General features: G+C 39.7%; 1 protein-coding gene across 1 annotated transcript in view; it reads left to right on the plus strand.

Moving 5' to 3' along the window:
• Nucleotides 1–9,386: 9,386 nt before the first annotated feature.
• si:ch211-153b23.7 (TNFAIP3-interacting protein 1) overlaps nt 9,387–22,713 on the plus strand; it is a 39,306-nt gene continuing 25,979 nt past the window's right edge. Inside the window, exons 1-2 of the mRNA XM_052021668.1 lie at nt 9,387–9,522; nt 9,694–9,912. Coding sequence (XP_051877628.1) covers nt 9,782–9,912 — 131 coding nt within the window. The 5' untranslated portion in view covers nt 9,387–9,522; nt 9,694–9,781. The remainder of the gene's footprint in view (nt 9,523–9,693; nt 9,913–22,713) is intronic.

A 22,713-nucleotide genomic window follows, 5' to 3' on the forward strand; every position in this document is an offset into this window, starting at 1 on the left:
ATCATCGTTAGCCACTGGTGACGTTCCGAAGACTGGAAGGTGGCTAATGTTGTTCCGTTGTTTAAGAAACATAGCAAGGACAAGCCAGGGAACTACAAGCCAGTCAGCCTGACATCAGTAGTGGGGAAGTTACTGGAGGGAATTCTGAGGGACAGGATCTACCAGCAATTGGATAGACAGAGTCTGATTAGGAGGAATCAGCATAGCTTTGTGCGTGGAAAGTCCTGCTTGACAAACCTTTTAGAGTTTTTTTGAAGAGGTAAGCAAAAAGCTAGATGAAAGTAGGGCAGTGGATGTTGTCTATTTGGACTTTAGCAAGACCTTCGCCAAGGTCCCGCATGGTAGGCTGGTCTGCAAGGTTAGGTCACATGGAATCCAGGGAGAACTATTTAGGTGGATTCAAAATTGGCTCGAAGGTAGGATGCAGAGAGTGGTGGTTGAAGGTTGTTTCTCAGAATGAAGGCCGGTGACTAGTGGTGAGCCACAGGGGTCAGTGCTGGGACCCTTGTTACTCGTTACTTATATAAATGATTTGGACGCAAATGCACAAGGCTTGATCAGTAAGTTTGCGGAGGACACAAAATTAAAAGGTGTTGTTGATAGTCAAGAAGGTTATCGTCGATTACAGGGGATGTTATGCTGACCTATATAAACCTACTCCATGATAAATCTAACCCTTCCCTTCTACACAGCCCATAACCCTCCGTTTTTTTTTACATCCATGTGCCTATCTAAGAGTCTTTTAAATTTCCCTATTGTATCAGCCTTATCACCACCCCCAGCAGTGCATTTCAAGCACCCACCACTCTCATGAAAAAACTACCTCTGACATCTCCCTTAAACTTTCATCCTCTCACCTTAAACAGATGTCCTCTGGTATTGGCCATTGCTGTCCTGGGGAAAAGGTGCTGGCTGTCCACTTTATCTATGCCCCTTATAATCTTATACAACTCTATCAAGTCATCTTATTGACTCATTGAGTTCCTCCAGTAGTTTGTCTTCCAGTAGTCTGGTTCCAGTACTAGCCGTACCAATTTGGTGTGGTGAAGAGAGACCAGAGATGTATAAACGCATAGAACAGTCAGATTCTCAAATAGGGGTGGAATTGGATCCTCAAGGGTCAAGTCGTGGAGTGATGGGGAAGTGGTCACAATCTGAATGTCAGTGTTTCTGCAGATAGGACTTCATTGGTCTGGAATGTGTTTAGTTGCTGGTTGATTACTTTTATTTGTTATTAAGATTGAAAAATGTTTGGCACTTTCTGAAGTCTTTTAAGGTTGCCAAAATCTATGCTGTAGAAATTTGAAAGCTTAACCTTTGTTTTGCTGAATGTCTTGCAACTGAAGATTGACTTCATCCGAGTGAAATTCAACAAGAATCATTTTCGTGTCATTTTGTGTCAGTCCAGAGATACAATTAATTCCTGGAATGAATCACCTTTGCGCATCTCATATAATTTCCCATCACTCTCATACAGCATTACATCATTTCTTGTGCCAGGCTCCTTTTGGGGGAAATAGGCGATATTTCTCAAGGACTAAGCATTATTGGGCATTCCTGGGACAACTAGGTTAGAATACTGGATTGTGGGTTCTTAGTGTGCAGAGTTATATTGGGGAAACATGGAAAGCTCTGAAGGTTGTTTGGCTTATTCAAGGTCCCATATATACAGAAGAAAAAATATAAGAGCAAATGTGGAAGGCAGAATATATTTGCTCTCATCTCCACAATGTGAAAGTATGGAATATCAATGTTACATTAATAGCAGTTCAGACAAACTATTTAGAGACAGTAATTTATTTAGTAACCTATTCAAATAGAATTAAGAAATTAGGGAATATATGAAATTCTTAATTCCTCCATGTTATATTTTTAAGGTTTCAGCATTAATTTTCTCCAACCAAATTTATATTTTAATTACCTTCCAAAATATGAAGGTCACCTTTACTACCAATTATCTCAAATTTAAATATGTATGCTTGAAACTTAACAGGAAGATCACACACTGGGAAGACTGGCACAGTTTATGCTTTCCCAAATATTCTACTCTGGTTGTACCAACTGGGAGATCCTGGAACTGCCCAGGATCCATACAATTATGACATTATTTGGAAAGGGAGCTCATTGGAAGATCCTTCAAGCAACAGTTCAACTACCATCTATCTCTGCTATTGCACCTTTTCATTGTAGAGTGCTGCTGTATGTTGCTGGTGTTGTTTACTCCCTCTAGCAGCCAGAATTCATGGTATATGTTGGTACCAATGACAATGGTAGGAGAAGGGGATGAGTTTAGGGAGATAGGTAGCCATTTAAAGAGCAGAAGCTCAAAGGCTGTAACCTCTGGATTGTTTCTGGTGCCACAAGCTAGTATAGGAATAGAAGGATAGGTCAGATGAATGTGTGGCTGAAGGGATGGTGCAGGAGCATGGGCTTTAGGTTCCCAGATTACTGACACTCTTTCTGGGAAAGGTGGGACCTGTACAAGTGGGACAGGTTACACATTAACCAAAGTGGGACTGCGGGAGGTAAGGGAAGAGATTGTTGGGGCTCTGGCAGAGATTTTTAAATCTTCACTAAATGCAAGTGAGGTACCAGAGGATAGCAAACATGGTCCTCCTTTCCAAGAAAGGCAGCAGGGAAAAGCCTGGTAACTATAGGCCTGTGAGCCTAACATCAGTGGTAGAGAAGATACTGGATTCTGATGGAGAGGATTAATAATCATTTAGAAAGGAAGGGACTAATCAGAAACAGCCAATATGGCTTTGTCAAGGGCAGATTCTGTCGGACCAATTTGAATTCTTTGAAGAGGTAACAAAGTGTATTGATGAGGGCAATGCAGTAGATGTGGTTGACATGGCCTCAAGTAAGGCCTTTTATAAGGTCCTTCATGGGAGACTGGTTCAAAAGGTTAGGTCCCATGGGATCCAGGGCAAGTTGGCAAACTGAATCCAAAACTGACTTGGCAATAGGAGATAGGGGGTGTTGGTAAAGGGTTGTTTTGGATGCCTGTGACCAGTGATGTCCTACAAAGATCAATGCTGGGAACCTTTCTGCTTGTAATATATGTGAATGACTTGGATGTGAAAGGTATGATCAGCAAGTTTGTGGATGACGTGAAGATCAGTGGAGTTGTTGATAGCGTGAAAGGCAGCTTTGGCCTACAGAGAGATGTGTTGGTGAAATGGGCTGAAAAATGGTAGATGAAGTTTCATCCAAACAAATGTGAGGTGATGCATTTTGGGAGTACTAATATGGCTAGGACATGCATCCTGAATGGTAGGTTCTTTGGGAGCATTGAGGTGCAGAGGGACCTTGGAGTACAAGTCCATAGATCCTTGAGTACAGGTAGATAATGTGGTTAGGAAGGCACATGGTATGATGGCTTTTATTAGTTGGGGCACTGAATACAGAAATAGGGAGGTTATGTTCCAACTTTATAAAACCTTGGTCAGACCTCAGCTGGAGTACTGTGTGTAGTTCTGGTCACCATGCTATAGGAAGAATGTGATAGTACTGGAGAGGGTGCAGAGGAGATTCACCAGGATGTTGCCTGGGATGGAGCAGTTCAGTTATGAGGAGAGACTGGAGAAATTTGATTTGTTCTCCCTGGAGCAGAGGAGGTTAAGGGGGGCATGATATGATGGACATCAGGAAGCTTTTCCCCATATCAGAGGCAGATAAAATTAGAGGACATAGATTTATGGTAAGGGGGAAGAGATTTAGAGGGGATATATGGAGGATCTTCTTCACCCAGAGAAGGATAAATATGTGGAATGCACTGCCTGAGAGAGTGGTTGAAGCTAGGTCACTGATAACATTTATGAAGTTTCCAGAAAATCAGTTGAATTGCTTAGGCATAGAAGGCTACGGACCAAGTGCTTGGAGATGGGATTAACACTGGTTGGCGTGGATAAATTGGGTTGTGTGGTCTGTTTCCATGCTGAACAATTCTATGATTCTATGTCTCTTCACATTTTCATTTTCCAGCTAGGCATTTTATTCGAAATTAATGAAGAATAAATGTAAAACATTTTTGAATTATCCAGAAATTGTCAAGCAATGTGTCCAGTGACCACTGATAACTTAACTTCTCCGAGGGAAGACCTTTCAAACCTGGGGTGTTATTATGCATGAAGTAGTGATTATTGTGCATATGACAGGATAATTATAATTTATGTTCTTTACTGATTGAAAAGGCAACTTATTCAGGCAAAGAAAGAACAATATTCTCACCTACACTTTATTTTGATATTTACTACTAAAATTCTTGAAACAGAATTACCATAGAGAATTGATCCTGACTTTATGCTCATATTTGAAGATTTAGATCGTTTGGATGGAACGGATTTGGTGCCGTAAGTGAAGAGGAATCAGAGAGAAAGCCTTGCTTGAGTCATGGTCATATGATAAAGGACCTTTAGTGAAGGCTGGGGCAACCCAGTCTCTCTCCTGAGCTACAAAAGATGCAAAGGTTGAAGTAGTAAAGAATGAGCAATTGAATGAGCAATAGAAGGATTATCTTTGTTCTTATGTATGAAAATATCCTTCAAAAACTCCAACAATAGTCACTCAAGCCCTCTTATATCTGAAACTTTAACGATCCATCTCCTTAAATGCCAATTTGTATTTTAAGTATATACAGCATTTTTAATTGTAGTTTTTTAAAAATGTCATATTTTTACTAATGAATTCCTAACCCTTCAGTGCCCTGACTTTACATAATTGTCACCACAAGGATTAATTTAGAGTACCTACCATAGAAAACCCAAAAGTTGACAGTGCTCTGATGATATACATGGCAGTCTTCTGGTTTTCCAGCGTCATTAGATATGTATGCTTTGATAGTCAGGAGTCAGACAGCAGACAAGAGATTAGCCTAATCACAGAGGATTAACAACAACAAATAAATCCCACTGAAAAAGCACCAATAATGTGGCAAAACATCCTTAGGTATTTAATGGGAGGGCTATCAAAACAATTTTGACACTGACCTACATGAGATGATTTGAGAGCAGATGAACAAAGTGTGAGTTTAATTATCTAAGCGAGGAAAGGCTCATAGAGAGGTGATGAGGTTTTGGGGGGGGGGGGGGTGAATTCCAGAGTTTAGAGCCTTGACAGAACTCAATGTTGGAACAATTAAATTCAGGTATAAAGAAGAAGCACACAAATATCAGGGGAGAAAATATATTTTGTCCTTAAATTGTTTACCACACATTGTAGATGTCCATTAGAATGCAGTTGTAGGAGATCACATAAGGTAAAGGAGCAATTGGCAGAGGTCACTAAAGAGTAATACAAAATAATTTAGAAAACACTGTGGAGAGTCATAAAGTTATGGTGAGGGGATATGATCAAACACACACATGAGGAAATCAGGAAACCATAGGAAGATCTCTAAAATTAGGGCACGTTATGTGCCAGATCTTGACCTCCCCATGTCTGCAGAAATCCTGTTCAGATGCATAGGTCCAATTGTTCTGGTCCTTTTGAGGCACATTGAGGCCACAGTGGCAACTAAACCTCTGCTGGTCCTAGATTTTCAAAAGCATTTAAAAACATTAAAATTGCTTTTAATGTTTTAAAATATGTTGTTAAAAGCACATTAAAAGCTAGTAAATCATTAAAAAGATTAAAATAAAATGATGCTGGCCATTCTACTTTCCCAGCCATTTCACAATGAACTCAACATCACTGAAGATCTTTTTAATTCTTCTCGTTCTCCTCTTCCAGCAATTCATGTTGGTGTCATTCTTCCCTATTACACAATTCTGATCCTTAACAATGAAGGTGCCACAAATCAACAAATTGTGATCCAGTGACCTCGGCTGCTGTCTGTGTCATGGTCTCATGGTGCCAGTGACCTGGGGAGTTTGCATGTTCTCCCTGTGACTGTGTGGGTTTCCTTCATATGTTCAAATTTCCTCCCACATCCTAAAGACGTGTGGGTCTGGTAGGTTAATAGTTTACTCTAAATTGCCCTTAGTGGGTATGTGAGTGGTAGAATCTGGGGGAATGGATGAGAATGTGAGGAGAATAAAATGAGATTAATGTAAGATTCGTGTAAATGGATGTTTAATAGTCAATGGGTGCAGGAGCTGTTTCCATGATGTATGAAACACACACAGACACACAGACACACAGACACACACACAAAACTCACCAGTCCAGTAACACCTCATGTCTGCTCCTCTATTCAATATCTTGCCACAATTCCAATTTCTCTTCTGATCCCCATGTCTCTGGACTCCCTGACTGTCGAAAAATCAACTTGAATTTTGGAAATACTCAACAACTGAGCATCCTTAGCTATCTAAGGAAGAGAATTCTAAAGATTTACCACTATCCATTTAAATAATCTTTTCTTTATCTGTCTTAAATGGTTGTTCCTGAAATTGTGCTCCAGTTTTAAACCCTCCAGTTAGAAGAAACTGTCTCAGCATCTTCTGGGAGGAACACTTTGAAGAATTCATCAGCCAGGAATCTGTCCATGTCTCCATCCCACTGTTAACTATCCAGTCCAACCTTGCCTCCTCCATTGTACAATATCACCCTGCAATGACAATAGTCCGCATCAAGACCTTGGAAAATGTGGATCACTTCTCAAATCTCAGGAGCCACTTCTCAGAGATCGATGATGAAATCTATCATTGTCTTCTGTACATTGCTCAGTCTTTAACATGCTGAGGAAAAGAGTATTTGAAGATCAAGTCCCCAGACTCAGCACAAAACCCACCTAACACATAATTTCTACTCTCTTCTATGCTTGAGTCATGGTCTACATACAGCAGGCACTACAAAGCCCTGGAATGATACCACCAATACTGTCACTGCAAAAGCCAACAAATATGTTGGCAAGATGAGCAAACCAACATAAATATCCTCACCAGGCCAACATCCCCATCAAGGAGGCCCCAAAACATTCAGACAGCCAGCTCCAATGTTCAGGTCACTTTGTTCACATGACTGACCACAAACACTCCATTTTGAGACAAGAGATCATCAAGTGGTCAGAAGAAACAGTTCAATGATATTCTCAAAGGCTCATTGCAAAAATGTAAAATCCACACCAATGTGTGGGAATCCCTGCCACATCAGGATGGTATTGGGAACCTCAAGTCCATTCATTGAGAATACACAGAAGCCCAGGTCAGGGGAACACACACCGCTCCTAAACTGAGACCTGCCTCCCCTCAAGCAACTCATGGCCCACCTGTTACAGCATCTACAGGTCTCAGATTAGCCTCATTAGCCACCTCAGAACCCACAGAAACATTTCATCCTCAAACCTAAGGCATTACCTGAGAGGATGAAGCAGCAGAATGGACAACCAGCTGGATGCAGAACAGAATCCAGGGACTAGTGATTAAATGTTGCTCCTCAGACATAAAAAAGAAAGAACTAGTATTTGACAGAGATCATTGCTGGTACCACTGTGGTTAAAGAATTTTCACAAATGGTTTGGACTCAGCAATCGAAAGAACAGTTTAAAGATTTGCAGATGACACAAAATTGGGAAGGAATTTTTAATACAAAGGGGGAAAAGAAAGAAAAAATGACAAGAGCAACGAAAAAAACTTGCAGAATGGTATGTACTTGGCAAATTAGTTTCAACAGGAGATGCTGGGGATACTCAGTGGGTTGGGCAGCAACTATAGAGAGAGAAACAGAATTCACATTTTAGGTCAATGACCTTTGATCAGAACTGAATGCTAAGTATCTGCAACATTTTCTGTTTTCTCCCCCAGATTTCCACCAACTGCTGCTTTTTTTGCTTTTAAATTAATTTCATTGTTGTTGTGAAGTGGTGACTCTTGGGAAGAAGAATATGGAGGGTCAAAGGTATGGACCAGGAATCCATTCACAATCACTAAAACACAACTGCAGTAGGATCTATCCTGGGCCCAGCACATAGACACAACCATGAAGAAGGCATGCTGGTGTCTCTACTTTCTTAGAAGTTCAAGGAGATTGGGCATGTCATTGAAAACTCTGATAAACTTCTACAGAAGTACAGTGGAAAGCATTCTGACTGGTTAGATCACAGCTGGGTATGGAAACTCCAATGCACAAGAACTCAAGAAGCTACAGAGAAAAGTGGATTCAGCTAGTTCCATCACGGACACTGCTCTCCCCACCATCGAGCATCTACAAGAGGCAATGTCTCAGGATGGTGACATCCATTATTAAGGACCCCCACCATCTGGGCCATGCCCTCTTCTTGATGCTGCCATCAGGCAGGAGGTACAGGAGCCTGAAGACCCACACCTCAAGGTTCAACAACAGCTTCTTCCCCACTACCATCAGGTTCTTGAACTGACCTGAAAAACCCTAACACTACCTCAGACTATATTTCTTTTTACTCCCTCTCAACTTGCACTAAAGTCATTATGTTTACTTTGCAAAAAGCTAATTTTCATGATGTTTATATCTTAAGTGTGTATGCCTCTGACAATAAACTTAATATTGAACTTAAAAACAGAAGTGCCAATTAATAAAGCCATCAAGAAAATCAAAATGAAGATCAAATCCCAGTGGGATAGAAATGAAAGACAGATAAACTATTGCTGAACTTTCAGGTTATCTTGGGTTCACCATACAAAACACTCAGCAGTTCTGGTCTCCATATTGGACAGAGGTAGCAGAGGCATTGGATGAGATGCAAAAAGGTTCACAAAAGACTGGGGATATATTTATCAAGGCTAAACGAGAAGGAAAAGGCTGATGAGCGACCAGGCAGTCATCTTTAAAATATCTTACAAGAGTCAGATATTAGAAGGGATAGAACTTATCACTTCCAAATCCAGCTGGTACTCAAGGGGGAAAACCCGTTTTGTTCAAGGAGCAGTTAAGGAAAAACGCAGAGAGAAATGCAGGCAAGCGCCCGGAGAATTACAGAAGGCCATGGCATGGTTTGAAGGGGAATAGGAGAACCCTATACCGATCAGGTGGGCCGAACGGCCTCTGCCTGACTCGAAATAACTTAATCCACATGATACATTCGTTTTTACAGGCAAACCTGACTCACAGCTGCCACTGGTTGAACGGCTTACTTGTTAAGGGAAAGTACACCATTTAATGCTTAAACAAAAGTCATAGCCTCGGAAAGTACAGTTTCCCCCCATCCCACCCCGCAGTTGTATGGAGGGGGCACAGAAGGTATCAGCGTGCACTGGTGTGACCCAGAAGGTGCGGTGGGCGGCGTGGGCAGCGAGCTGCAGGAATGAATGACATGCTCTCTCGCTTGCTGCAGTCCTGAGACGCCCCGAGGCTGGACAACTTGTCCAAACGAAAGGCAGAGCAGCCTCCGCCGCCCATCGGACCTCGCTTTCCCCCTTCCGCTTTCCTTTATGCACTGGAAAGTCCCCGAGATTTTCTCTGAAGCCGCAGTCATGACTTCCGCGTCTCATCTGTGCCTGTGTTCACGTGATTGGCTTTATTAAATGACATTGGCATCTTGCAGACGCATTGTAAAATGCAATACTTTGAAGAGGTCCGGCTTGAAAACTGCGAGGGATTCTTGTAAGGTTTTAACGTTTATGAATGAGACTAAATCCTTCAATTAGAATAATTATCATATATTTTACTATAAAAGTTTAAGTGATGGAATTCCCGGCTGTTCCGGACACAGTTACTAAGCTGCACCTGATGCTGAGTAAATTCAACACTTCCCCTTTTTTTTAAATCAACTAGGTCGAAAGTCGAGTGACAGGAGATTCTGCAGTGAGCTGAAGGATCAGTGTGGACGGTGTGGCCTCTGACCAGAGCTAGTCAGTGAAGAATGGATGCTGAGGCAACGCAAATGCCCCACTTTACCCCTAATCTGGTGATGTCGCCGACAGTGGACCAAGTTTCTCCGCTCCAACGCCAGGACGCAGGCAAAGGCACCCCAACATCGGAGGTTGTTTTGGGGTAAGTAATCAGAGAGGTCGTTCCACTTATCTAGAGCGTTGCCTCTACTCCTGCTCCCGGCCAGTCCAGACATTAAGGTCCCATTCTCGAATTCTGACTCCGTATGGGTCTTGTCCAGGGTCATTATGATCTGGGGTATACAGGGCAGGATTTCCATACTAACTGGGTATGGGTAGGATGTGTCTGACTGTAGTGTAAGCCTAGGCTTGGGTCGATGTGAAGCCGCCTGTAGTCAAATAGCCTGCTTACATTTCCCGATCCGGTTGTGAAAAATGGTCGTTGACATGAGTTGGGAGAAAATACTCTGCAGTGTTTTGGCCCAGTGTTGGATAATACTGCAACAAGGGACCAATCATTGCGGGAGTAAAGAAACCTAGTTGTCGAGTATTGGCAGGAATAATACTTCTTAATCTTTCAAAATTGCAGTATTTAATGTCTCAAGAAACAAGGTTACTTTATTAAATGCTGAAACTGAATATCTCAACTTACAAAAGTCTGGGAAAGTTACCGAACATTGCTGTGTTCAGAAATGTGGTCATATACACACGCAGGGGAGGCGGGTAATTTAAATCATGTAATTTTACTGAGGTGCAGCTGAAGACTCTATTTACCTGCGCGAATTTCCGTCCCAAATAGGAATGCAGGGTGTGTATTATTGTTTTTTCCCCTTTGTTTTGCAGAATACTAGTATAGAATTAAGTTCACTTAAATTCACAGAAATTTCACAGAAAAAAGACAATGATCTAACTGTGAATAAAGTTGGATCAGCGAGAAAGTCCTTCACATTAGAAAAGAGTTTTTTTTTTAAATTTGGACCATTCATTTTAAGAATAAACATCAATTTTTATAAAGGGTTACCACTTTCAGAGTGCATGACAACGTTTAAACCCGCATTTTAGGTGTTTCTAGATTTACATTTTTTTTTTAAAAATTCATTTTTTCAGGCTAACAAAGCTAATATTTATTGACGATCCTGTCTTGCCCTTGAAGGTGGTGCTGAACCGCCTTCCTAAGCCATTTCATTCCTCTCCGGTTGAACGTAATAGCTGAAGGACTTGACAGGCCAGTTCAGAGGGCACTTCAGAGTCAACTACTGGGGTAGGTCCAGAGTCGCTTATAGGTTCAGAACCGGTAAGGACGGCAGATTTCCTCCATTGAAGAACATCAGAGAACTAGATGGATTTTTAAAGACAATCCAGTCAAGAAGCTAGTTTCAGATATCCAACATGCTGTGAAGTGGGAATCTTTGCCTTGTATCAATATAAAAAGCCTGGCAGTCAATTGTTTCAGATCATATATAATTCAAGTCTCTGACAAACCTCTTTTTTAAATTGTAAACTATTCTTGCTCTAGTTTTAATTTTAATTATACGTGTTTTCTCCAAAAACTAATTTTAACTTTTCAATTTTTTTTCATTTGAAAATGAACCTTAAGCTCTTTTAAATATCTATTTTCAGGCTCACATATTCCATTCTGGAGATGAGTACCAGAAGATTATATCATTTCAGAGACTATTAGACAGGCACATGGACAAAAGAAAAATAGAGGGTTATGGGAGATGAAGTAGAGAGGGGGAGAGATTGAATGGGGATAAGGTTTATATGGATTGGCACAACATCTTGGGCTGAAGGGCCCGTACTATGCTGTATCTATCATACTATGTTCTATCTGTGAAAAATCTTCCATTAAAGATTCTTTGTCAATCAATCAACACTTATAACATATTAACTATTATGGTCGCATTGTTTGTTTATTCCTGAGAAAACATGGACAAGGTTGTAAAATAGGTATTCTTTTAAATGTATTATTCCTAGTTTTAAAAATTAAAATAATATGTGTCAAATCAGACATTTGCCCTTGGCAAAACTAACCAATCTTCAGTATTTCAACAGTATATTGTGCCAGTTAACACTTTTATTAAAGTGGATAAAATCAAGGATGAACCAGTAACAATTCCATATCCACTTTGAGCCTATGAAAATAATTCAGGATTTTATTGCAAATTAATACCTCCTGAAGCATTTGTTTCCAATGACTTCCAATGGAGTGGAAGTGCTTTGTAGTGTGCTGCGGTATCAATTTGTTGAAGTTGCAGGCAATCTTTTGAAGTTGAAGGTTGAAGTCATACTGTACTATATTTGTAACAAAGTTTTAATCTTTTCGCATGATATGCAGTTTTTGCTACTTTAACAAAATAATGGACCTGTTTAAAATTAATATGCTCAGATCATGCTGGACCCAGTCTGTGCCTTGCAATACACCACCCCATCCCATCTCCTGCACTGCACTGAATATTGCAGCCCCCAATAATCTCAAGACCTGGCCTTTGTGACTGTTCTGTGAGGTAAAGGGGCTGCAGGCAGTGACTAGATCTTGGCTAGCAGAGTCCAATGCCCTGTCCATACTGCCCTGATGGCATCAGACAGTTCATTGAATTATTAAAGTAAACTTTAAAAAAACTTTAAACTAATTGAAAACACAAGTTTGGAGTGGCACAGTAGCATAGCTAGTGGAATTGGTACCTCACAGCATCAACGACCTCAATTCAGTCCTTTTTTTTGGGTGCTGTCTGTATGGAGCTTGCATGTTTTCCGTTTTCCATTTCCCCCAGATGCTCCAGTTTCCTCCCAAGTCCTAAAAAATACACAGGTTGGCAGGTTACTTGGCCACTGTAAATTGCCCCTATTGTGTAGATGAATGGTAGAATCTTTGGTGGGGTGCAGGGAGGATAAATTGGATTGGGCTAGGATTAATGTAAAAATGGGTGTTTGATAGTTGGCATGGACTGGGTGTGGAATGAAGAATATAATTCTATTTTGTGCAATTATTGTTGTGTGTTCAATTAATAACTCTGTTAAAACAACGTTCCATTTCTCCAAAGCCAGAGTATCCTCCTTAAGGTGCATAGAAGTGAACACCTATTGACTAACTATTGTTTTGTACAGCTGTTGGATAATGTTTACCTTTAGGCAGCTGACTATATAGCTAGTAATCATGGCATAATGACAATCTGGGGCACATGTGAGGTCTTAAAGAGGGTTCATAGGCTAGAGGGATTTGTAGTGATACAGAGGTGCAGAAAACCATCATCCTGTTATTTCAAACTGACTTTTCTCTCCACTTTATTTTTTTGTTTACATGAGATTTTGTTTGTTTTTAACTTTTCTGCCTGTCCTTCTGTTTCTGTCATTTTATTTCCATTTGAATGTTATTGATTAGAATCTCTGTTGCGTTTGTGCACGCATTAATTAGAAATTAACTTCCTGATTTGTTCTAAAAACATTGAGAAAACTCATGTCAACTGATATTTTGTTATGAAATTTGAACTAATATTGGCATGCACAAAAGACTGCATCTCTTGTTCGCTCATTGGCTCCTGACCCATTCTTTGTCCATCCCTCTCTGCTTAATACACTTCATGATGTGTGTACATTAAATAAAATCAATAATGGGTGTGTAATCACAGTGTTTTTCTCTCTCACTAAATCACCATATTTAAAATAATGCTTTTATATAAAAATGAATGCCATGAAGTGTTGAGTGGTAGAAAGTGCTGGACCTCGTAGGAAAAACTGACTAAATGGTACTGGTAGATCCTGAGAAATTAGGTATATGGTATGTGCTTGGATTGTGCAACCAAAATTAGCTCTGAGAGGCATAACTCTCAGTGACGTTAAATGATCCCTAGTTATTGGGGAGGCCTAAACGTTCAACTAACAATCTTGATAAAGATTTCTTGAATTTTGGTTTAACTTAGTAGACAAACGTACATGAATAAACACTATCAGATATGAAGTTAGAACTGTTCATGGGATTTAATTGCAAAGGTTTGAAATGGAGTTTTGAGGTGTGTATCATTTACAAAGTGACTTCCTTCAAAAAGGACAAAATATTTGTGGTCCATTCGAGACTACTATTATAGCATTTAAATGAAATAATTAGCTCATATTTGTATGAAATAATTAGCTTAAAGGGTTTGAAGATTCTTTGGGGGGATGTGCTAGGAGAAAAAATACAAATTGAAGGACTTTTCTTAATTAATCTACTGGAAGACTATTGTGAAAAGCTTTTGCATATAGTGCAGAGCCCAAATAAGCTATTTGCATCAGTTAAAAACCTAAAGTGTTCAAATTTAATATTTAAAGATATTCTTCAGTACTTTTACTGGAATTTGATATACATTGCACCAAAGTTATTTATCTGGCTTATAAATGTGATTAGAAGTTGCTTTTTACTTAAGTAACTTCCTATTAATTGACAAAGTGTTCCCAGGAAAGCCACTCGGATGGGAAATTAATATTCTGGAAAATGTTACACCCATTATTGTATTATGTTTGAAAGTATGAATTATGCCACGTAATAAAATAAATTATCTTGCCAGACAACATTTTTTTCATTGTTGAATATTAAGAGATCACTATGCAAAAACCAAAACAAAATAGTTTGTTCTCCAGCAGCTGTAAAGTGGATATGGGGCATTCTTGCTGTCAGAGAAAATATGAAGGCATTGAGTTTTTGTAAAGAAATTGTTTGGTTAAGTGAGTTTGACTAACAATCCATGAATTTTAAAGATGAGCCTTAAAAAATCATTGGTGAATTGTCTGCCAGTAATACTTAAATATCTGAGTTCTCAGTTTATCATCTTCTGAGCTGCAAAGGAAGGATGAAAGGCCACAGACAACTAGAAGTTGAGTGAGAGTCTGATAGAATTGCTACCAGGGAAATGTGATATTTATTTTAGGCCATTCAAACATGTGTCCCGGTCCTACTTTAGAAATACCTGTGAGATTTATGTTCCTGAATGTCTCCTCCATGTAGTAAGGATAGTACCTTGGATGTTGAAAGAGATAGATATGACTAAAATTAGGTGAGATTTGCATTTTTATAAATGTTGCTTCCTCACTTCATAAGAGAGCTATACGATAAATATATGAGCAGATGTGCACCTATATTTAAGGCACAAGTCTGCAGAAAACTGCTTTAGTTATGAAGTTTGTAAACATTAGTGTTCTATGTTTAGTAATTATGAAATGCTGCATTACCAGATATCCAATTCATTACAGTATTTACTTTATTACCAAGGGCTGAAAGTATTCGCACACCAAGGTTCAAGCGCAAAGTCCTGCCCTCCCTGCTTCCTGCTGGCTGAGTAACAAGATAATGTTTCAGCTTCTAAGTAAACTAAGAAATAGAAGCAGAAGTTGCTCATTCAACCACCAAACCCAATTCATCATGGGAGGACTTCTACCCCAGTTTCACCTTCCTCTACTATCCTCCTATCCCTTAATTTTCTTATTATCCAAACATCTAGCAACCTCTGTAATAACTGAATAGTTACAATCCTCATGGGTAGAGAATTTCAAAGTGATGTGACATGACCTTCTTGTGTTAATAACTTTGTCATTGTCTTGTTTGTAAATGACAGGCTTTTTTTATATAAGATATCTTTATTAGTCACATGTACATTGAAACACACAGTGAAATGCATCTTTTTTGTGTAGTGTTCTGGGGCCAGCCTGCAAGTGTCGTCATGCTTCCGGCGCCAATATAGCATGCCCACAACTTCCTAACCTGTACGTCTTTGGAATGTGGGAGGAAACCGGAGCACCCGGAGGAAACCCACACAGACAAGAGGAGAACGTACAAACTCCTTCCAGACAGTGGCTGGATTTGAACCCGGGTCACTGGCGCTATAAAGCGTTATGCTAACCGCTACACTACATTGACACATTCTTCAAAATTGCCCTTCTGGGGAATGCATCCTTTCTGTACCTATGCTGTCGAGCCACTTCAGTGTTTATTATTTTAGTAAGATCACCAAAACACTGGGGAATATAAACCTTGTCTATTTATTAGAACAAGTGCTTCATCCCAGAAACCAAGCCAGTGGACCCTCATTTCAACTCCCCTTCCCATTCCCACACTAATCTATCTGTCCTCGGCCTTCTCCACTGCTACACAAGCTGGAAAAATAATGCCTCATATTCTGCCTGGGTAGTCTACAACCTATTGGTACGAACATTGAAGTTTCCAATTTTGGGTAACTCGTGCTTCCTGTGCTCCATTCTCTCTCCTTCTGATTCACTAGGTTCTTCCCTGTCCTCACCTGGTTTGAGCTGCCTATTACCCACAATATACCTACTGGGTCTTTTATCTCACTCCCACAACTGGTTGCATCTGCCCATCATCCTCCCTTATCTGGTTCTACATCACCTTTCTTACTTATCAGCTTCTAGAATCTGCAGCCCTCTGTTGTTTCCACTTATTAGCTTCTGGCCTCGATATCTACCTTCACCATCCCTTCCCCCCAACCTGCCTCCATCTGCCCTTTTTTTTATCCTCTCTCCTTATCTGTCTCTACCTGTTGCCCCCCAAGCTCCTGTCTCCCAATTCCACCCCATCCTCTCCTCACCTGCTTCCACCTATCACCTGCCATCCCCTGCCTCACACCTCACTCTCACCTCTTAATGTGGCTATCTCCACTCTACACTCTCAGTTCTGATGCAGGGTCTTGACCCAAAGTGTTGACTATTCCTTTGCCTCCACAGGTGCTGCTTTACCGACTGAGTTCCTCCAGCAGAATTTATTTTTAGCTCTGGATTACAGCATCTGCAAGCTCTCGTCTCCAACCCTCATTGCAATTCTTTCAGGGCGAGCCTATCATACCCTGTTAAAAGTAGACCAAACTTTGTGTGTAATTGTGTTTGCCTGTGTTGATTGGCAATGCATACATGGCTTATGAAAAGTAAACATCTAAAATGTGAAATTAACTTTATCAAGAAGTTAAGATCTGCTCCTGTAGGACTTAAGTGACCCAACCCTACCCAGGCCACTGGGGGGTGGGGGGGAAGTCCCACAGTCAAGATTCACATGGGTTGGATTGGTCTTGATAAAGATAAGTTTCTGTTTTCTGATAACATTCTGAGTGATCACCTATCTTCTGTTAACTGCCTCCACCCATGCCCTCCATAATTTTTACTTTGTTGCATTTCATTCTCCTCCATGTTCCAGCTTTCTAAGTCTAGCCTATTCCCTTAAATATTTTCCTTTCCAGCCTCTCTTGTTCTTCACAGTCTATGTTTCCACCTTGTTTTGTATTCACTGTAAATTTGTGTATACAATACCTGGTGTTCTTAACTGATATATATTGTAAGTAATTAAGGCCCCTGCACTGAACCTTAGTTCTGAACTTACTGAACTTCCATTAACTGCAACCTTCCAACTGGAAATTGACCTGATTTATTCCTAATTTCTGGTCCTTGTTCGAGGAGCCCTGGGTTTGTGTAATAGCTTCTTGTGTGGTAACTTACTAAGTGTCTGTTTTTTGAAAATGCAAATAAACTGCACTCACTGGTTTTTCCTCACTGACCTTACTGATAAACCTGAATTCCTTTCGGTAATGCATGCTGATTCTGCTCATTCCAGTTATGGTTTCATTTCTGTGTTTCATATTGACTAAATGGTGCATAGTTCCAGCTTTTTTCCTCTTTCCAAGCTTGAGTAGTGAGGTTCCATTTGCTACCTTTCAATCTGCAAAGGGCATTCTAGAATCTAGGAAATTTTTGGAGATCTAAACTAACGCATCTGTAATCTCTGTAGCCTCCTGTGAAGACTATTCAGTGCTTTGTCAGTTTTTGTGCCATTAATTTCTCTAAGTGTACCACCGGACTTGAGAACAGCTTCTATCCTGCTGTTATCAGGCTCTTGAACGGACCTCTCATTGGCTAAAGGTGAACTCAAGATCTCCCAATCTACCTCGTCATAGACCTTGCACTCTATTTGTTTACCTGCACTGCACTTTCTTTGTAGCCACAACACTATATTCTACATTGTCTTTCCTTTTAATACCTCAATGTAATTATGTATGGCATGATCTGATTGAATGGCATGCAAACAAAAGCTTTTCACTATATCTCGGTACACAATAATAAATCAATCCAATACCAGTCTTTGCTTTGATAATAGAGGCTTTATTCTGAAGTCCTCTTATGCGGCTCTGGGTTCTCTACAATTTTTTTCATCTTCCACTTTGAACAAATAGTTTGTGTCTGCTTTCAATGTCACTGGATTTCCTTATCTTCCAAGGAACCTTCTTTACTTTCACTTATCTCTTTATTCTGTCTTTCATCTTTCACATTTGTTTTTTACTCCTTCCTTAGATAGTGTACTCTCGAATACTGTCTGCTTTCTTCTTGGCAATTTCGTTCTTAGCCTTTACCTGACTTGCAGAAGGATTTATGCCAGAGCTACATAACTTGAAAGTCTTGTACTCTACACCACTTGCCCCATAACTAATTGCACATTCAAGTAGAAACACAGAACAGATTTTATATTATTCTGGATGTTAATTGAGATCCTACGTCTTCAAACCTTTTCAGCAGAATTTTGTCCCTGTTTCTGCTTGCGCTAGTGGTTTTGACAGGGACCTAGCACTTCTCACAAATGCTATTAGATCATTTATTTTTGTCTCTGCATTAATTCTTCCATTTTCTTGCAAATATTTCATACATTTAGATGTGTTATTCTTAGTTTTAACATTTTCCATGGTCACCCAAGTGCCTTCTTATTTCTGCCCAAACATTTCTCTGCTCTACAGCCATTCCTTTTCTTTTGTTGCTGTTAATCTTGCCCTTTCCTGAAATCTTCTGCACTTAGTTTATTGCTTTAGTCTCTTAAGGTTCAATTGACAGTGTCAAACCTGCATGAATTGCTTCCCATATCACTCTTCCAGTGATGCATTTAACCTTCCAAATTGACTGTGCCTCTGTCAATTTGCATGTGCTTCCAGTGACAATCCAGAAATTATTATCATTGAGGAACCTTGTTTTAAAATGGATTGTAGCTCATCATACTAGTTCAGCGGAATCTTGCTGTTGGTTCTACTTTTGTCATTGGTTCCTGTGTGGTTCGCAACATCTGGATTTTCCCACTCATCCTCCAAATTTTTCTCCAGCTGTGAGATATCCTTAGCCTATGGTACATACAGTAGCAGCAGGCTCAAGGACAGCTTCTATCCCACGGTTATAAGACTCTTGAATCAACCTCTTGTATGATATAAATGAACTCTTAATCTCCAATTACCAAACTGTGTAAGAAAGAAGTCAAATTAAAAGGAAAAAAAGTAACAAGAGTAACTTTTTTAAATGATTGATCCAATACAAGGTTGAATATTGACTAACAGCAAAATACAAATGACAAGGTAAATGACTTTGGTTTTGTTGCTAATTTTTGTTAGATAAAATCCTTTCTCAATTTTGAATTACAGAATAACTGTATTCTTCCACAAGAGTGCTGAACCACTTCAATGAGATTGCATGAATGCATGGAAATTATGGGGTACCCACCCTGATCTGCCTTTTGCAAGCACTCCTCTTGTGCTGTCATTTAGCAGAATCTATGGTAAATGACTTTGGTTTTGTTGCTAATTTTTGTTAGGTAAAATCCTTTCTCAATTTTGAATTACAGAATAACTGTATTCTTCCACAAGAATGCTGAACCACTTCAGTGGGATCGCATGAATGCATGGAAATTATGGGGTACCCACACTGATCTGCCTTTTGCAAGCACTCCTCTTGCGCTGTCATTTGGCAGAATCTAGCGTGACATTTGGTTTTCTTGTGTCAATGACTGGGAATATACTTATGTAGTACCCTCTCCTTTTCTGCTCATTTTCAATAAAAGGTTTTTAAAGTTAGGAAGATATTAATTATTTGAAGCCAATTAATTGTAGTGCTAACTGAGGATCAAACAAGACTGATATTGTTATTCTCTACCTGGGGAGTAATTTACTAAAGCATTCAACAGGATGAAAAATGGGCAAATCTACAACAGGCAGGTAGCACTTGTAAAGTGTATGTACTTGGTAGGTTCCGATCCCCTTATCAGTACAATAAACCTGATTCTGATTCTGAAATACATTGCCAAGTGTGCTGACTTGTACATGAAACATGAGTAACTCAAGGAAAGTGTGTCGGTTTATTCGAGGATTCTTCATGGAGAGCCCCTAGAACTTTTTACACATCATGTCTCTCATCTCTCATCAGGCAAGAGAGCAACTAGTCACAAGACATAATCCTTAAAAAGAGCAACAACCTATAAACCATTATCATGATTCATATCTATTTCTGCATGTTGTATAATACTTCCATTTCTTTCAATAAACAAACAGATTTAACAACAGCACAATGATGTTGTTCATGCTCTGTGATTTCTTCCGTGGTGCTAGTGTTAATATTGTTGAACTTGTGGATTCACCAGATTTTGTTATTGTTGCCTCATTTTCGCTCTCAACGTAAATATTAAGTGTTAGTTCTTTGTGGATAATTGTTGGCTTCACTTTAGAAACATATTTGATCTTATTGTCTTCTTCACTATTCTCCCAGGATTCCTCTACTGGGGCCACGGTATAAATGGACTTCTTGGAATTTTTCATCAATCTTTAAGTTAGAGCCATGTGCTGTCACTATTTCACCAATGCCTCATCTTAAACCTGCCAGGAAATTTGAGTACATAAACTCTGTCATGCAAACAAAACAACTTCTTGTCAATTGTGTCATGGTTCTTATTTTATTTGAATTAGTTTTCCTCCAAATCTGCTTCCAAATTGGGCTAAATAAGACTTGACCATATTCTGAGTCTCCTGTACACCAGAATCTCTGTAGAATTTTCAACTATTTAGGAATGTGGCAATGTTCTCAGAAATGCTGCAAGTCAGCATTGCCTGATGTTTGATGGCTCTTCCTTGACTTACTTCATCAATATCTTCTTTGTAAACTCATCTTCCCACTTCCCCATTTGAAACTAAATGGGAAGGAGAAGTGAAACAGCACTTTATTCCATTGCTTTTCATAAAGCAACCTAACTGAAATGAAATGACCTAACTGAGCTGTAAACTATAGTCTGGCATGACTTTTTCCGGAAGTCAATGTGTGACAAAGGTGGTATTTAACTCCTCTGACAGATGTTCAGCAGTGGTGGCTCCACATGTTTTATTTCCAACCATTTTGGATGGCTGATGATTAATACTTTCATGTTATCCCTAATTATTTTACAATAAGCTATATGGAGCCACTGGAATGATCTTATAGGTCATTTCTACAAACAGGATGCTGCTTTAAGAGATTGCATTCTGAACTCCTGATATGTTGCACATTAACTGACAATGTCTTCAATATCATTGTCTGTGCAAAACCAATAGATAAACCCACAGCTTCTGCCTTCATATTTACTGTGCCTAAATATCCTGCACAAAGTTATTCCATAATCTTATTCCTCTAGCATCCCTACCTAGGGATCCCATCAATGATGACAGTTGGTGAATTATTCAGAGCATCAGAAGCAATGGCATGATATTGATCTTCATTCAGATCTGTGTCTAAATGGGTCCATTGACTTAATGAGTGTTCATACACTTCCATCAACAACAGATCTTTCTGTGGTGCTCTTGGCTATTTTCACTGTGACAGAGAAGTTCTCTTCTACCGTTTACAGAATATATCTTTCATCTTGTGTCATGTCTTCTTCATAAGTAGTTTCAACAGGCATCAGCTGTTGCATTTTGTTTTGATGCTCTATACTCAATGTCACAGCTGTATTGGGATAGTTGAAGCCCAGATCCTTGTCCTTGATATCACCATTGTGGGAATAGCTGACTTTGGCCCCAGAATGGCTTACAGTTAGAAATTAATATGAGTGGTCTTCCCAGTGAGAAATAACAAAACCTTGTAACTTTGTATGTAATTACCGATGGCTGCTTCTCATTCTGAGTTTCTTTTTATTTTTGGTCAATGTGCTTGAAGTGTAAACAATGTTTCCCATGACCACAGATCATGATGTGACCAATTACTTACCTCAACGGATAGTATGAAGTACTGCAAGCTTAGCAGGAAGATGGTGTAATAATGCACCAATCAGGACTCACTAGTGGGACGTCTCTTGACAGGACAACCCTATCATGCCAGGAATTAGCCTGGTGAATTTTCTTTGGACTGCCTCCAAAATTACTATATTCCTTTTTTGGGTCAGGGGACCGACACTGTGCACCGTATTCCAAATGTGGCCTCTCCAATGTTCTGTGCAACTGTAATGATACTTTCTTGTTCTTAACTCCAACCTCTTTCCTGTAAGGGCCATCATGCTTGCTGTATCTGCTTGTTAACTTTTTGCGATTCCTGCTTTGAATTCTTCTGAACATTTCCACAAGTATGCAAAGGTTTTCTCCTCCATGGAGGAGGAGAATCCTTGTGCATCTTGATTGCACAAACATTGCTGGTCCTCCTGCAACATCCTATACCCAGTCATTTGGAATATGTTTAGTGATGATTTTACCCCTTTTACATATGGAGGTAAAAAGCCTTTGTGGGTGTTAATTGTCAAGTGGAATTAGCTTCCTTGGCCTACATTAAGCTGGGCACATACACAAGACAATTCCCATTTCATGAAGACTTTCACCCCTGCCAAACTGGCATAAAGACCTTGAAATGGACGGATGGTATTGTTCAACACTCACTGCTTTATTCAGAGTCGCTTTATAATCTTCACAGACCTAGACGTTCCTATCCTATTATGGGTACCACCACGATGGGTGCTCCCAACTATTCTGTGATATCTTTACCAATATCCCGTGTCCCACCAGTTTGCTTGGGTCTTCTACTACATGGGTTTTATGCAGATTAAGTATGGGTCTAAGTTTACAAATAGATTGATTTGGTATTTTACTTAATATGAGTGCAAGCTTGGTGCCTTTGCTGTCCACATATGCATCATAAATATTTCTTCCTATTGTACCAGAAACTGCTTTAA

This window comes from Pristis pectinata, chromosome 8 (genome assembly GCF_009764475.1).
Source record: "Pristis pectinata isolate sPriPec2 chromosome 8, sPriPec2.1.pri, whole genome shotgun sequence".
NCBI classification, from domain to species: domain Eukaryota; kingdom Metazoa; phylum Chordata; class Chondrichthyes; order Rhinopristiformes; family Pristidae; genus Pristis; species Pristis pectinata.